General features: G+C 37.2%; 1 protein-coding gene across 2 annotated transcripts in view; it reads left to right on the forward strand.

The window, feature by feature from the left end:
- Window positions 1-18,271, forward strand: part of ARHGAP26 (Rho GTPase activating protein 26) — a 399,050-nt gene that overhangs the window by 229,223 nt on the left and 151,556 nt on the right. For both annotated transcript variants that reach the window (XM_011367454.2, XM_011367455.2), the window contains exon 14: window positions 3,769-3,843. In XM_011367454.2, coding sequence (XP_011365756.1) covers window positions 3,769-3,843 — 75 coding nt within the window. The remainder of the gene's footprint in view (window positions 1-3,768; window positions 3,844-18,271) is intronic.

The following is an 18,271-nucleotide window of genomic DNA, read 5'->3' on the forward strand; positions in this document are numbered from 1 at the left end:
CAGCCTCTTTCACTGATCTGAAGAAAGTTTTATTTAAATGCATACACATCAAATATATGGGATTATAAGGAAATCAGTTACTGAAGTTCAGTTATTAAAATATTAAGAAACATAGTTGTAATGTAATAATATGTGTTTCTTTGTTAACACTTTAAATAACAAGTTATAGTGGTGGATTGATAACTAGCATAGTTTGGAAATAGTGATATTCTAAAGTGTCTGTAACAGTTTTAATACCTTATGAAAATATCTGTGACTTCTGACCAAGTTGCAGGTACTGCTAATACTACTATGATTTGTTGCTTATATCATAATGGAAGGAAATGATTAATTTTCAATTATAGGTTAGAAAAAATAAAGGTATAATTGTTTTCCTGTCTAAGTTCATAGACACCCTGAATTCTCTGGTGGACCTCTTAGTGTCTGTTGCCCCAGGTTAAGGACCCTGCTCTGGGAGGTTGTCTCTGGGGCCTATCCTGATAGGAAGAACCGGCCAAGCTCCTAGTTCCTGCAGTGGCGCTGAAGTCAGGCTCTGCCTGTCACACATTGACCTTTCTCCTGGGTACATAGGAACAGGACTTTGAGGAAAGGGAAGTTGGTTCATCTCAATGGTCTTTGCCTCCTCCTCCAGGTTTGCCACAAAGGCAATTTCTCAGCTCTGACAATTTGAAACTTTGAGTGCACTCGTCTGTTATACCCCTGAGAAACACTGATAACTGTCTGTCCACTGGATTTGATTTGAACCATTGTCAAAAATGTGAATCTTGTTTATTATATAGCCTCTCAACCCACCAGGCCTTTTGATTTGTTTGGAAGAAGTTCTGTCTTTTAAAGCAAGATCCATAACTCTTACTAGTTGAGAAATATAAGCATCTTTATAAAGTCTAAAAAGCATCAAGTAGAGAAGGAAAAAAACTTAACCTTATAAGCCTCTATTCCTATGTTTTCAGTCAAAAAATATTCTTTCCAAGGTAGTTATTTAATGAGTGCTAACCCTTTGTAAATGTCTGCTTATTCTGCTGTACCTTCCTTCACTAAGGAGTTAAGACAGCTTACAAAGATATGTAAAATATAATCAGAACATAAAGTCGAAGTAAACGAAGTTTCTGAAATTGATCTTGAGGAAATAAGGGCATGGACCAGGTTGAGTCATAAGGTTGTTTACCTGAAGGTGGTGTTAAAGTGAAAACATTAGAAATTGGCCAAACGTCTCAGAAATTAGTTAAATCAGCAGTGCTACATTCATGCAGTTAAAACTCAGAATCACTAAAAATGTAATGGAAATACATTTATTGACATTAAAGATTTTTATTATATATAGTAAGTGAAAAATGGAAGTAACCCATCCTGGGGGTGGCAGAGAGAGGGGAGACGTGTACCTGCACAGGTATCATTGTATTGTCAGTAGGTCTCCCTGCTGTTTTTATTGTCTTCCTTTGATTTATCTATTTTCCATAACTGCCGTTTCTAAAATTTTTAAAGTAGGCATAACAAAGGTAATTTTTCAACAGGCGTTTTGAAATGCTTTTCATTTTAAAAGAAAAGAATGAGAGATATAAGATATACAGGGTTAACAAGAGTAGAGGCGTAAAAATGGAGCCATAAGTGAGTTCAAAACAAAACTCCCCTCCCCTCCACTGTGAAGTTCACATACTTGGCTGAAGGGGCCACCTGATTGTTGTTCAGTTTTCAGCAGCCAGAACTAGGAGAGAAACATAATCATTTAAAACCCTTCTTAGAGTCTGTATGGTAAATGCAAACCAATAGCTCTGGACACAACTTTTTCTGGTGTAAAGGCGGAAATATACATGATAAGTAGTGGTGAAGAACAGAGTCTCCAGCTGGTTTGGTCTCTTAACTTCTGCCTCCAAAAATGCTGTTTTAACTTCTAGGAAAGTTTTCATTTAGCACAAAGAGGAAATAAGGGCAGTGTGAGTTAAATGCCATTTTAACATAAATACATGAAGGAAGTGGCTATTTCTCTACTGCAGTGCATGTATGTACATACATATTTGTGGTGACCAGAGGTGAACAGACCTCCCATACTTTATGGGGTTCATTAATCATTGTCAAATGGGAGCTGGGATTGTGTCAAGTTCCAGGAAAGCACAAGGACAAAAGAATGAGATATACTTCAGAAAGGACAAGCTCTAGAAACCACCATGTTGCTGAATAATGGTTCTGCTACTGAGTAACTTGGGGCCTATCGCTTAGTTTTTGACCAGGGTCTCCTAGCTCATGAACCATACAAGATGATGTGCATGCTTTTACAGATCTGTTTTAGCTATAAAACTCCATCATTCCAAACCACTTCCTTTTTATTCATTAGTTCCATTTTTATATAGTGTAGAAGACACTGCAGAATCAGCCTTTTCCCAAATTTCTTCCAGGAAATTTTATTTTGACCCTAAAGTAGTAGCTCTGATGGAGGTAACTCCTGTTTTATTTATTCTATCATGTATCATATGCTGATCTTGGTGCTGGGGATATAATGGTGAGGAAGATAGAATCACTGTACTTAGAGTTTACATTGTATTTGTAGAGAGAAAGACAGGAAACCGAATAAGAAAATTTTAGGTATTATTAACTGCTGTAAAGAAAACAAACTAGCCAATAGTGTAGGTCATGGGATGCATTATACTGAAGAGACTGCATGTAAGGTGAGACCTGAACATGAAAAGATCTGGGAGAGGTATGTTCCAGGTGGAAGAAATCTTGTGCAGAGGCTGGGATTGGGGGGCCTGAGCGTGATATGGAGGAGACACAGGAAGGCCAGTGTGGCAGCGCAGAGTGAGGGCGGTTGATGATATGGTCAGAGGTAGGCTGGTGCTCAACTGTGTAGGGCCTTGTCGGCACGGTAAATTTTGATTGTGATCTAAATGCAATAGGAAACCACTGGAAGGTATTAAGAAAAGAGATGGTTTGAACAGATTTACTCTTTGAAAAGTTCACTTTGGCTATCGGTTAGAGAATGGGCATCAGGAGAATAAGATAGGAAGCAGGAGATCAGTTAGTTGAGAGGTATCAGATACGATGAGCCTAGGACTAACAGGAGAAAAGTCATTTCTTGTCATTTGGTCTAAATATCCCTTTTTGTAAATCATACAGTGGTGATCTAATTCTTGCACTTAAATGAACAAAGTACTGAGGTCATTAGTTTTTGGTTCTTTGTTTGGGTATTTGAAGGTAAACCCCTTCTGGTCCAGTTGTACATTTCCTTGGGTTGAATGAAGGTGGTCCTTCTTTTTCTTTGTAATGAATATTTACCTTACAAATAAATAGATTTTCTGATTTCTCAGTCTTGGCTAACATTCTCCAAAATTAAAAATGTCCTTACACTCATTATTTTTATTCTATATGTAGAAATAGATTGTGAGGTATTTTTTCTTTTCTGTAATATGAATTTTTTGTCATGTCATTTTTGGCTTTTTAAATTAGCAAACTGGTTAAATATGACCTATTTAAAAGTATATATTTTGCATCTTTCAAAACTCTTCAGATGCTGCCTTTGACAAGAGAAGAGCAAGATTTCTTTCCCCTCTAATGACTGAACTAACACGAGGGCTGCAGTGTGCAGCACATCCGTGAAATCCTAGACAGCTGTACCAAATCCCACTGCTTCGCTAAGACCAGAGCTGAGTGACAGGGGACTTTAATTAGAGCAGCTTTTAGAACGACCAAGAAAATGAAAATAGTGCCTTTGGCTGGGATGGCTTGACTTGTGTTTTGACATGCCTCTAATTAAATCATCACTGTTTCTCTTCTCAGGGATCAATGAGCAAGGGCTCTACCGAATCGTGGGGGTCAATTCCAGAGTGCAGAAGTTGCTGAGTGTCCTGATGGGTGAGTGCAGCAGAGACTCTGCCAGGCAGGCCCCAGGGGGGTGGGGAGGGCACAAGGTGTCATGTGACTCTCAGACAAAATGTATATAAGCAGATAATTCTTTTGATTCTCTTTGTTTCTGTCACCAAGTCCATAAATATGGACAGCCCCTTGGGAAGGAATCAGGGTATTCCAAGAGGTAACTCCCAGAAATAAGCTGCCTCACTCACCCGTTGTCATGGCTGCGGGAATTACTGGAAGAGGTACGAAGTGAGACTGGACAAAACAAAAAATGGCAGGTCCAAATCACCACACCCTCTGTGTCGGCCACTGCCAGTCCCAGTGATGTTGGTCGCTCATGTGACCACCACACCCTAATCTGTCTTTATTAGCTCATGACTCCCTCTGTCTTCTTAGTGAGGCCCATCCGATGCCTGCAGAACCTCAGATCTTGTGTTCCCTATTATGGAGAAGCTGTCATGTGACTCAGACAAAATGTATATAAGCAGATAATTCTTTTGATTCTCTTTGTTTCTGTCATTTGAGCAGCAGAACATCTTTGCAGTTGGCTGATATAAATATAAAACTACTATCTCTGAATGTGCAACGTTCAACGCAAAAACCCATGAGCCAATAAGCCAAATTTGCCTAGGCTGCAGATTTCCTGTATTTTCAGATATGAATGCAGCCAGTCTCAATGAGTCACATGGATCTAAATGGCAAACAGATCAGATTTCACCCATCAGTGGCTATTATTCATCCCCATGGAAGCCTGGCCACGTACTTGTAGAGAAGGACTATTATTACTCAGGGTCCCTGGTCAGTTTTCTGTGCAGGGACATTTCTCTTGTTAGTATTTGTCATTTATTTTGCTATCCCACTTTCTGATAATAGTTTTCATATGAAAGAAATCTCCTTTCTCATGTTGATGAGAATAACTCTCTACCTCTTTTTGAGAGCACTCCTTGCCTCTTGTAGGCAAAATTCTATTGTATTGCTAGTCATAATGAAATATTTAGTTTGAAACTATGATTATTTATAAGGTACATTTGCACTGAGTATCTGTTCTTTGATTCAGGGTTGATTCAGATTCAGATGTAGTTCTTTGAAAAATTAAACTTTTTATTTTGAGATAATTATAGATGCACATGCAGTTATAAGAAATAATATAGAGAAATCCTGTGTACCTTTACTAGCTTTCCTCCAATAGTAACATCTTGCTAGACTTTAGAAACTGTATCGCAACCAGGTATTGATACAATCAAGATGCAGAACAGTTCCATCACTGCAAGAATCCCCTGTGATGCCGTTTTATGGCTACATCCATCTTCCTCGCCCCTCACCTCATCCCCATGCTTAACCCCTGGCAACCACTAATCTGTTCTCCATTTCTGTAACTGTGTAATTTCAAGGTTATTATATAAATGGAATCATACAATTTTTGGATTGGCTTTTTTTTCAGTTAGCATAATTCTCTTGAGATTTATTCAAGTAGTTTTATGTGTCAATAGTTTGTTCTTTTATTGCTGAGTAGTATCACATTGTACAGATGCACCACAGTTTAGCCATTCACCTGATGAAGGACATCTGGGTAGGTTCCAGTTTGGGGAAATGACAAATAAAGCTGTTATAAACATTTGTGCACAAGTTTTTATCTGAACATCGATTTATTTCTGTGGGATAAATGTCCAAGAGGGCGATTGCTGGGCTGTATGTTGATATGGTTACTTTTTTGAAAATTCTAATGTAGGTAACGGTTAAGAGTCCAACAGGTATCAATCCTCAGTGTTTTATTTCCAGTCGGAGCTGCAAATATTTGTGGAGCATATGCTCTCTGAAACAGATTGTTAGGTGCTAGAAATGAAACTTTAGGAAGAGTTATTCCTTGTCTGCAGAGTGTTCAGTAGTGGGGATATATGCATGCATATGAAAGGTGTAATGTAAAATATACTAGTATATAATATAAGTTGAATCTAGAAGATTAAGTAGTGAAGGAGAGAATAGAAGAATAATTCTGATTCAGGAAGTATTATGAACAACAGCATGGGGAGAGAAATTGGGATCTGTGGTGGCAATAGCAGAGAGTATTGATATTATTATTATTATTATTTATTTTAGTATTTGAAAATACTTGAAACTGGGACAGGAGAGTTAAAGCCGAAAAGCTGAGATGGCCCCCTTTTTTTGAGGAATTTGAATGTCATGCTATGTAGTAGAGTTGTGTGTTAAGACTTTTGCACACAAAAGTGTCAAGAAGACAATTTAAAATAGTTTAAAATAAAAATAAAGGCATTTAATTGTTTATGTAACTGCTAAGTTCAAGGTGGCAGAAGAGCCTGGTCGCTCCAGTAACATCTTTACATTCGTTTGAGGCTTTCCCACTCCTTTCTCTGGTTCCTCATGATCCGTGACCTTTGCTTGCCTTTGCATTGACTGTATTCTTTGTGGGAATGTCCCAGATAGTCCAGCCTCAGTGGTCCTTGGAGCTTGTATCACTGAGAGGAGAGTACCTTTCTTGACATTTTTGGCAGAAAGTCTCAGGGTGGACTTTGATTGTATAGGGCCATTCACATGGTTTATTTCATAATCTCAGACTAGACACATGACCTACAGCAGATGGATCCAGACAGCCTGGATCCTGTGCCTGTCTCTGGTGATCCTGTGCCACCTCTGTGAGTGTGGCGGAGAGGTAGGGTTGGGGGCGGGGGTTAGTCTGTAGAACTCTGTGGACTAAGTAGGATTATTAAAAGAATGATGGAGGAATGTTTTCCTGAAATAATGGCCACTGGGTAATAACAAAAGTATGTCCAACACAGGTGTAACTAAATCAGGTTCTAGTTTGAGGAAGACAACGCTGGCAGCAATGTGGAGCATGTATTTGATCATGGAAATACATGGAGGAAGAAGACGGTTGCAACAGATTAGGCAGATGACCCTATCGAGGGTTGAACCAAATAGCTGCTCTGAGGTCAGGAATAAAGAACAGGCTCAAAATGATTGGAGAGAGAATCAACAGGACTTTGTAACCAGTTGGATATGGGGGAGTAGAGGGGTCAGAGAGATTTCAAAGATGACAGATTTTTATGTAAGATGACACTAGTGAAAAGAAATATGACATTTTAGAAGGGTTTGCTAATCTAAAAGAAAAGCACCTTAGCTCAGTTGTGCTAAGCAACGTGGTATGAAAAGATCTCGTTTTTATTGCTTCTCTTAGTGGCCCTCAAATAAGATATTTGTCCTGTTTTCTTCAGTTTTCCTAGGGTTAGACAAAATGATGATGAACATCTGAGAAATGTCATGAAAAACTAATAACTAGCAGCCGAAAGTCACGAGGCTGGCTGCCTTTGCCATGGGGACATTACAGATAGACTAGAATCCAAACTGAAATTCAACCAGAGCTGAAAAATGCCCACAGTGAAAGATCTAATCAAAAGTAGAGAATGGTATCTGTGATTCTCACTACCAATTAAGTTCAACAGTGTAGATCTTGGAATTGAAGAATCACCCATTAGTCCAGAGACTCCAGACCTGAAGGCAGAGAGCCCTGCCTCACTTCTGTTTTGTGAACATGCTCACATCTTCATCAGTTCTTGATACTGGTACTAGACTGAGTTAGCCAAGAGTATAAAATTAACATGACTCCTATACCCCTAAACCTCTCCCTGCCATGACTGGGCTGATAGTCAACCATTCATTCACTATTTTTTTTTTCTATACTCATTGGATGCCCTCTTATGTGCCAGACACTGTGGGATTATTTGTCAGAGTCTCTCAAAAGTGGAATGGTGTGTTTTTATTATGGGTTAGAATTAAGTAAAACCAGATACTTTTTTTTTTTTACAATTCAATGAGTTTTTTCTGATTATAGTTGGCATACAATAATATATTAGTTTCAGTTGTACAGCAGAGTGATTAGAGATCTATATAACTCACCAGGTGATCACCCCACTAAATCTAGTATCGCCTCTTCCCCTTATATATTTATTATAACATTGTTAACTATTTTCCATATGCTACACTTTATGTCTCCATGTGTCTATTTTGTAACTATCCATTTGTATTTCTTAATCCCTTTGCCCTTTTTCACTATTCCCCCAAACCCTTTCTCATCTAGTAGCCCTCAAAATATTCGCTGTATCTATGAGTTTGTTGCCATTTTTGTTATTTATTTTGTTCTTTAGATTCCACATGTACATGAAATCATGCGATATTTGTCTTTATCTGACTTATTCATTGCAATACCCTCTAGGTCCATCAAGGCAATATTTTTTTCTATCCCTTTCCTTTTAGTCTGTGTGTGTCTTTTAATCTGAAGTGAGTCTCCTGTAGGCAGCATATGTAGGAGTCTTGTTTTCTTACCTATTCAGCCACCCTACCTTTTGGTTGGAGCATTTACTTCTTTTCCATTTGAGGTACTTAATAGAAATGTAGTTATTACCATTCTTTATTCATGTTTTTGATACATATTTTTTTCTTCTTAAAAGAGTCCCTCCAATATTTCCTATAATACTGGCTTGGTGTTGATAAATTCCTTTAGCTTATTTTTGTCTGGGAATCTCTTTATCTGTCCTTCGACTCTAAATGATACCTTTGCTGGATAAAGTTGTAAATCCTGGATTTTCATCACGTTAAATATTTTGTGCCTAGCCCCTTTGTCCTGTGTAGTTTCTTTTGAGAAATCAGCTGCCAATCTTATGGGTGTTCCCTTGTAGGTAACTAACTGCTTTTCTCTTGCTGCTGTTAAGATTCTCTCTTTTTATTTATCCTTTGGCATTTTAATTATGATGTGTCTTGATGTGGGCCTCTTTAGGTTCATCTTTTTGAGACTCTCTGAGCTTCCTGGGGTTGTATGTCTATTTCCTTCACCAGACGAGGAAAGTTTTCATCATTATTTCTTCAAATAGCTCTTCAACTTCTTGTTCTCCTTCAGGTACCCCTGTGATGCCGATGTTTTTACATTCAATTTTGTCCTTAAAATTATTATTATAGTCTTGGCTTTTTTTTCTTGCCATTTTGATTGGATGTCCTTGGCTTCCCCATCCTCTGTACCAGTGATTGGATCCTCTTCTTTATCCACTATGTTGATTCCCTCTAATATACAGAGTCTGCACACTGGGAGAGGGAAGGGCTCAACAGAGGAACAATGGACACCACCAGTACTTCTACCAGGGAGAAAGCCTCGCCTCCCGTCCTTGCTCTGACAACTCAGTGTCCCCCTGTAAGTTCCTGGTGACCCCTGAGCAGCCAACTCGGTGCTGGTGCTCAGAGCGAGCAAGCCCATCACCATCAAAGTCTGATCACAGTCATGGCCCCTTTAAGAGACATCTGCAGCTGCCATACCCTCTGCCCTACTCAGGTGCTCGTGACTGGACAGCCTCCTGTCTTCTCCCCCTCCTGCCTTCTACCGTTGCAGGTTGATTTCTTATTTCTCTCTCTAGTTGTAGTGCTTCTGTTCTTCGAGATCCCAGGCAACTCTGCTTGCCGTTTGCTCCATGTTTGTCTCAACTTTGATGTGGTTGCAAGAGAGATGAACAAAGCCTCTATCATCTACGCCATTTTTAGGTGCCTCAACCGGAGAATTCTTTTGATCACTTTGAGTTTACCATGTGTATGCCTAATATATTGGGGGACTTTAGGTGGGAAGAGGAGGATAAGAGCCAGTGCTTTGAGAACATCTTCTTTTTATTGATTAGGATTCCTTAAGAAAGCTTGCCAGAATTTCTCATAGTAAATGTGGTAGAGCCTTGTGCTGGTGTCATATCAAGAGCTACACTTGACACCTTCTTCTTAGCAATAGGTATTATTAGTCTTTGAAAAGTGAAAAAGGACTCAGGAAGACATGCAGATTCCTAGAAATAGAGTGTCTTCCATGTTTGTTCTGTTCGGTGTTTTTCTCCCTCTGAATGTTAAGTGAAGATAAACTTTTCCAAGTTTTAGCTCAACATTTTAAAAATATAAATCAGCTATATGCTTGTTCAGTACATTTGTCTCTCTTCCTGTATATATTTTAAATAACTTGTTTTTTCTGATTAGAAATTATAAGTGGTCATAGCAAATTTGGAGAAATACGAAAATTAGAAAAAAGAAAATAAATCTAGTAGACCAGAGATAACCTTAATTGACCACTTTATCATATCACTCTCACCTTTTAAATATAATATTCTATAATATAATAAAAAGTTTATAAAATTGGAATTACACTGTGCATGTATACTGCTTTTTAATAGACTTTTTTCATGTCTATTTTCTGATGTTTTTCAAGTTCGTCAGGAATGCGATTTCTTTTGGCCATGTATTTGGTAGATATACTATAACTTCAATCAGTCTTCTATGCTCAGATATGTAGACTGACTGCAATTCTAGAAAATACTCAGGTGAACATCCCATAGGGATAGGATAGTGCTGGTTAAGAGCATGCATTTTTTGGAGTTAGACAAGTTGCAGTTCTACCGCTTATCTGATTGACTCTACGCAAGTTATTTAAACCTGTCTAGTCTTCTATCTCATATGTCCCTGCCACTATAACAATGTGAGGATTAAATAAAAAGAAGCATGTGAGTTACTGAGTCCAGAGCCTCCATGTGGTAGTCAATAAATGTGAGCTGTTGTTATTTTTAATGTTTATATTATTTCCTTGAGCTTTATTTTAAGATGTTGAATTGCTGGGCCAAGGTATGCACATATTTTCAAGGCCCTTAATTGATATTCCTAAATTTGCTATCAGCAAAGTCTCAGGAGAGTGCCCTATACTTCACATCCTTGCCATCTCTATTACTTTTTTGCATACGAATTATAAATATATTTTAAAATGTATCGCATTTTGATTTAACTTTGCATTTCTGTAAACCTGAGTGAGTTTGGATGTTTTTCCTGTTTTTCTTGCTGATTTATGTTTCTCCTTTCATGAATTACCTATTTGTGTTCTTAGCCTGTTTTTTGATTGGTGTAGTAATCTTTGGATTGTAAAACCTTTTTAGATATGGAGGCTTTGTTACCAGTATTTTTTTCCAGATTATCATTTATCTTGAACTTAATTTATGGTACTTTTGTTTTTGTTTTGTCTTATGAATATTTAAAATTTTTATGAAGTCTAATCTTTTATGAAATCAGTCTTTTTCCTATATGGATTATGCCTTAAAAGACCTTCCCCATTCCAGGATTATAAAACCTTTTTGTTTTCCTTAAAATCCAAATGTAACTTATTCATGCAAAATGGGAACTAACTCTTCTTTTCCTCAAATAGTTATCCAATTGACCAATAACTGTATAATGAGAAAATTTCCACCTTTCCATTACTTTTAAATATCACCAGATAAGTCACTCTTTTGTACATATTGGGGTCTGATGAAGGAGTTTTTACATATGTTTTTTTGGAGGAAAAAACATTTTTTTTCATTATTATGCAATTCTCAATTTAAAAAATACATTATCATCATTCTTCACTATTTTCATGTTTGTTTTTCTCCTGATTTTTTGCATTTTAGTAAAAATTCTCAAACTTGTGACCCATATCCATATCATTCATTTAAATTTCTTTTGGGTTGATTTGTTGTTGTTGTTGTTTATAATGCAGATTTTAATTTTGTAATTGAATTTTTGATGTCTTCACTAACTTACTTAGCTGTTTCCTACCTTTTAGCTATCATCTTTATTATTTCAGTCTATTTCTCTTTTTATTTGGTGTCTTATTTCGCAGCATCCATAATTTTCTGAATTTTATTTAGCATACAGAACAGGTACTTCCTGAAAATTTTGTAGAGGCTTTTATCTCCATATTTTATGCTAACAAGTATTTTATCAGCTTTTAAAAATCTTCTGTTTAATCAAATCTGAACACAGAGAAGTTTATAAATCTTTGCAATTAAATTCACTGTGGATAGATCATCCTTATTCTGCTGCAGTTTTCCTGAAATCTGTTGGAATCCTCCGCTCATATGAAATTGGAGGACCATTATACATGATTCCATCCACCTTTCTGACATTTTCTTAAATCTTTCATTTAGTGTAGACCTATACCCCTGAACTGATTTCTCCTGATTCTGTTATTTGGTTATGATTCTGGGAGAAGTGGAGTTTTTTCTTGTTTAATATGAGGTGCTGAGGTTCTTCCTTTGTCACCCTCACGTTTCCTCTAAGACTTTCCCTTATCGGAATTTATTTCCCTTAATATAAAGGGATGCCTCTCCACCTCTGTCCCCAGTCTAATTTCACTGTCCGTATTGTAATCTTAGGATGATTCTGTCCACTCCAGAAAGCAGCTTCCCCCCAGTGTGTGTGCTGGGGTGGAGGCCATGCATGTGGCATCCCTTCCTGGCATGGCTTTGGCTGTACTGTAGGGTGGGTGAAGGGCTGTGACCTATATCATTGTTCCCCCAACTGGGTTTTCCTCATTCCTTCGTCTGAGCTTTGCCTAGTTGGTATTCCTTTGGTGACAGGCAGAATGTTGCAGTGAACCCATTTTTCTGTGCTGTTGAAACTTTGTGTTCCTTTTTTTGCATGTCTTTATTAGAATTTTACCTTGATGGTAAAGGAATGCAAATTCGGTGTTATTTTTCTCATCTTATTCCATAACTTTTTCCTTTTTTAAAACTAATGTTTAAAGCCAGGTCGGTGCTACAGAGAACACATGGAAGGTATTAAATTGCAATGTTTTAAAGCACTAAATTATAGTAACATGCCTCACCCACTGATCTCTGATCTAGCCATGAACTATTCTTCCTTACAAATCTTGGACCTTGAATGTCTGTATTCTTTTTTTCTGTGCCTTTCATTCCAACACCCTTTCACAGAATAGCATAAGTAAAAGCAAGTGAGGACTTCCTTCGGAAGAAATCCTAAAGTAATAGACATTCTTCATGACAACTCTCAAGACTTGAAGGCTTATTTAGTAAAGGGTAGAAACAGCCTCAGACTTTGAAGACCATCGCCTTGTAGAAGCAGCAGAGCTATGCAAAAAGTGAATTTCTGGTTTTATTCATCTGTAAAGGGGAGCAGACAAATGATGATGACTTCGAAATAGTAGATTGTTAGGATGGGGATTGATCCTTCCGGAAGCTAGTAAGATCATGTCTAACCACAATTCTGAGTTCTTAGAGGATGGAGACCTCAGATAGAAACTCACCTTCCTCTCTGCTCTTTCCACCATCACTTTTGCTTATTGGGAGGTTTCAGGTAGGTTCTCCTAAGACAGGGACTTGAGACAGTAAGAGGTTTTAGATGTCAGAACAGAAGTGGCTAGAGATACTCTGGATTTTTGGATACTGGATATAGGAAGTGATTAAAGTTTTTTAAAGATGTATGACTTTCATAATGAGAAAATAATTTGCTGGAGTAAATTATTCTTATATTGCTAAGTTTTAAATCTAGTCTCGAAAGCCTTAACTGTAGGATAAATGAAAAGAGGTCTTGTTTATGTAGAGCATAGCATACTTACATAAACCTCTTCCTCAAAGACATAATGGAGATATAAAAGGTTCAAGAAGATTTTAGAAAGAGACAGAAAACAAAATACAACTGTTTAAATGCAGGAAAGCACGGCCATATGGTATTTTAAGCAAGACTATAAGGAATGGCATATAGGTCAATGGAACAGACAAGAGAAACCAGAAATAGAACCCATACGAATTAACTGGAAATGCATTATAGTTTTAAACCTAAGAGCTAAAACTATAAAACTTCATGAAGAAAACAGGAGAAAATCTTTGTGACCTTGGTTTAGAAAAGATTTCTTGGATGAAACACAAAAGCAGGAACCATAATCGAAAAATCTGATAAACTGAACATTATTCAAATAAAAAACTTCTGCTCTTTAAAAGATATTAAGAAAAAGAAAAAAACAAACTACAGATCAGGAGAAAATATTTGCAAAATATGTCTAATAAATGATTTGTATCCAGAATATATTAAAAATAACTCTTGCAACTTAGTAATAAGAACACAACAGCCCAGTTTTTAAAATGGACAAGAGATTTTAACAAACAGCTCGCCAAAGAAAATATACAAATGGCCAAAAAGCCCATGCAAAGATGACCAACATCATTAGTCATTAAGGAAAAGCAAATTTAAAAAATGCGTTATCACTACATGCCTACTAGAATAGCTAAAATTTCAATTTTAAGCATATGACTATATCATGTGTTGATGAAGATGTGAAGCAATTCTCACATTGCTAGTGGGAATGCAAAATGGCTCAGCTGTTTTAGAAAATAATTTGGCAGTCTCTGCTAAAGTTAAATGTACTCACTATATGACCCACTCTTATTTATTTTTACCCAGTTCCACTGCTAGGTATATACCGAAGAGATGAAAATGTCCATATAAAGACCTGTATTCAAATATTTATAGCAACTTTATTCATAACAGCCCAAAATTGGAAACAGTGTAAATGCCCATCAGCTAGTGAAGGGATAAATAAATTGTGGTGCATCCATAAAATTGAATACTACTCAGTAATAAAAAGATTGAACTACTGGTACGTAAACAATTTGAATGAATTTCAAAAGTACTCTATGTGAAAGTGGTTCCAGAGGGCTGGAGGTGAAGGGAGAGGGATTGACTATAAAGGGGCACAGTCTAATTTTTGGAGGTGATGGAAATTATTTATATCTTGATTGTGGTGATAGTTACATGATTATTTATATTTGTCAAAAATTATGGAACTGTGTACACCTTAAACTGTATAATGTATGCCAACTGTAATTGAAAAGTAAAATATTTTTAAAAATTATGGAAATAGTGTGACTGTACCTCAGTAGACTTGAAGTGTGACTGTACCTCAGTAGACTTGAATCCAGACACAGGAGGTAATTCTCAATCTTCCTTCTTATTAAAGTACAAATTAAAACAGTCAGATAACCTTTTCTTAAACCCATCAGATTGGCTAGGATCAGCGTTCAATCATATGATGTCAAGGATCTAGTGAAGGAGTCACTCTCATACTTAAATATAGTGGTACATCCTTTGAAGGGCAGTTGAGCAATGTATTTCAAAATTTAAAATGCACATAGTTTAGACCCAGAAATTCCATTTTGAGGAATTTTTTTCTACAGGTAAGACATGTAAAAATATTGTTTATTATAGCAAAAGCAGGGAACCATCTTAATTTCCATAAATGAGACATTTAACTATGGCACAACAAAGTACTGTGAAGTAGATATATTTGTGTACTGATATGGAACAATTTCTTAAGCTATTGTTAAATGAAAATAACACTGAACAGAATGACATGTATAGTGTGCTTCTGTTTGTGTTTTTACAAAGATGTGTGTATTCATATTTTGCTTGTTCATGCATATACTGTTGGAGATGGTATACAACTGATATTAGCAGTTGCCCCAAGCGGAGGAAAGGCGAACCTTTTTAATGTATATCTATTTGTTTTGCTTCAATTATTTTTTTATTTTGTGCTTATATTACCTTCTCAGTTAAAGAAAAAATTATAATGTGTTATTAGGAAATTTAGAATACACAGGTGACTTTCCTAATCATTTCCTCCAGAAGGTCCTTAGTGTTTTTGTCAGCAACACAACAGTGTACGAGATGGATCTTTGGACTGATCCAGGGTGACAGTTCTAAGACCACCTCCCCTTGTCACCACTGCTTCTAGTCTGTCTCCTGTTTTTCCAAATTTGTGTTCGAGTAGGTAGAGGAGGAAATACACTCATTTCGCTCTACCCACAGAATGCTTTTTTGTTTGTTGGATTGCTCCTCTAGTTTATGTCAGTTTTACTAAGCACTGCAATGGTCAAATGACATGGTAGGCAGAAAAGTACGGAGTTCTGAAGAAAATTTTACATTACAGCTTTGCATCTTGTTCAGATGATACCAGGAGGCTTCTCTGTTAGTTAGTGAGGGGAGCACTGACAGAAGGGAGATGTGGACATCGGCAGCACTTTCTGAGAATGGGGTAGCTTGTGAGACTGTCTTCAATTTAGTTTGGATATAAAATGAATTAAAATGGACGTGCTCAAGTTATGAGCCTTGCCTCATCAGTGCTATAAAAAGCCCTTTAGCCTGGCTGTAATTTGACTCTCCTCTCTGTAATGTTACACAATATTCCTATGGTTACAGAGCCTGAATAAGTGGAAGCTAATCATTAGTTTGCTAAATGTGATTCATGGAACAGTTCATAACTCCCAGACCTGCCAACTGCTGCTTGTTTAGTGTCATGTTCACTCTTCTTGGGTAGAAGTTGGTTTGTTCCTCAGAAAAATGTACAGTAACGTTTGTCTTGCATCCAGGAACCATGCAAGATGGCAGCGCTCCATGTGTCTTGGTCCTGGGCGGGGAAAAGGTCAGGTTAAGCAAAGTTTTTTAGTACATATACTTCCGCAGGAAAAAACCGTTAACAGTGTAAGACGACAAAGCAAGAAAAGAATTAAAGCTACCGCAGTTTTAGATATTTGGAAAAATCACACTTTGTTCACTTTTCAGAAATTTGCTGTAATAGAACTCTGTGGAGTTTACTGTTGTGTGGGCCTGGAAATAAAATCATGCTTTTTAGGTTCTTCCTTGTTGGTTTCATGTGACATGACAGAGTTCATTACTGCCCAGAGTTACCTGCAAACACATAGCACCTAAATCCTTAAGCCACTCATGACTATTTGGCCTCCTATATTGAAAGTAGGTTCTTTCTCAGTGTACAGAAAATGTATTGTGCCCACCTGTGACTCATTCTTCTCTCCAAATGGAAGACTGTTAGCCCTGCAGGAAGAACTCTTCACAGAGACTATACAGAAAGAGACAGTCTGGTGGCCATCTCTGTTTACCTGCTATATCATTTAGGTCTCTTTGGATTATAGAAAACAAAATCTGACCTCAACTGGTTTATGGAAAAAAAGCATTTTTTGGCTCACATGATTGAAAAGGCATGGAGAGATAGAAGGGCTCAAACCATGTCATCAAGACCCATTTTTCTGCTTCTACCATCTCGGGCTTTGTTTGTTGGACTCAGTCTCAGGCTCTATGTGATGGCACCTCGCACAGCTGTATAACCTTCCAGGTGCAAACCAACCAGGAAATAGCAGATAGCCTTTCCTTTATCTCCTAGGAAAGTAATGAAGTTCTCTTTGATCCAACTGGCTTAGGTCTTGGGCCATTTCTGAACCAGTCACAGGGTCCAGAGAGATGCGGCACTTTGGTCTGTCTCAAATCTCATTCCCCACCATTGAAAGGAGGGAGCCTCACCTGAGCACTTGGAGTAGGTGTAAGAAAAGGGTAGCAGCCCAACTGTAAATGAGGCTCTGAGCAGAAACAAAAGGGAATGGGAACTGAGAGGTAAATCACTAGTATTTACTATGAGGAAACTGGATTCTCCCTTCAATTTACTGAAAGACTCCATTTTCAACTGCCTTGCCAGCAGTAAAAGTAATGGAATGAAGTCATAATTTAGAAAATATGGAAACCATAATTCTATCACTCTAATACAAGCATTATTTTAATTTTAGAGTATTTCCTTTAAGCCTTTGTTCATATGAGTTTCTCACAAACATTTAAATCTTGAGGGCTTTTTTTTGTTACATGATTTTTTTATTACATGACAATCCAGGCATTTCACATATTGCTAGATAGCCATCATTATCATGTAAAGGCAACATAATATTTTATCAAATAAACGTACCATAATTAATCATTTTTCTATCGTAAGACATGTAAAAATATTGTTTATTATAGCAAAAGCAGGGAACCATCTTAATTTCCATAAATGAGACATTTAACTATGGCACAACAAAGTACTGTGAAGTAGATATATTTGTGTACTGATATGGAACAATTTCTTAAGCTATTGTTAAATGAAATAACACTGAACAGAATGACATGTATAGTGTGCTTCTGTTTGTGTTTTTACAAAGATGTGTGTATTCATATTTTGCTTGTTCATGCATATACTGTTGGAGATGGTATACAACTGATATTAGCAGTTGCCCCAAGCGGAGGAAAGGTGAACCTTTTTAATGTATATCTATTTGTTTTGCTTGAATTATTTTTTTATTTTGTGCTTATATTACCTTCTCAGTTAAAGAAAAAATTATAATGTGTTATTAGGAAATTTAGAATACACAGGTGACTTTCCTAATCATTTCCTCCAGAAGGTCCTTAGTGTTTTTGTCAGCAACACAACAGTGTACGAGATGGATCTTTGGACTGATCCAGGGTGACAGTTCTAAGACCACCTCCCCTTGTCACCACTGCTTCTAGTCTGTCTCCTGTTTTTCCAAATTTGTGTTCGAGTAGGTAGAGGAGGAAATACACTCATTTCGCTCTACCCACAGAATGCTTTTTTGTTTGTTGGATTGCTCCTCTAGTTTATGTCAGTTTTACTAAGCACTGCAATGGTCAAATGACATGGTAGGCAGAAAAGTACGGAGTTCTGAAGAAAATTTTACATTACAGCTTTGCATCTTGTTCAGATGATACCAGGAGGCTTCTCTGTTAGTTAGTGAGGGGAGCA

Source organism: Pteropus vampyrus, unplaced genomic scaffold (genome assembly GCF_000151845.1).
Source record: "Pteropus vampyrus isolate Shadow unplaced genomic scaffold, Pvam_2.0 Scaffold134, whole genome shotgun sequence".
In the NCBI taxonomy this organism is placed as follows: Eukaryota; Metazoa; Chordata; class Mammalia; order Chiroptera; family Pteropodidae; genus Pteropus; species Pteropus vampyrus.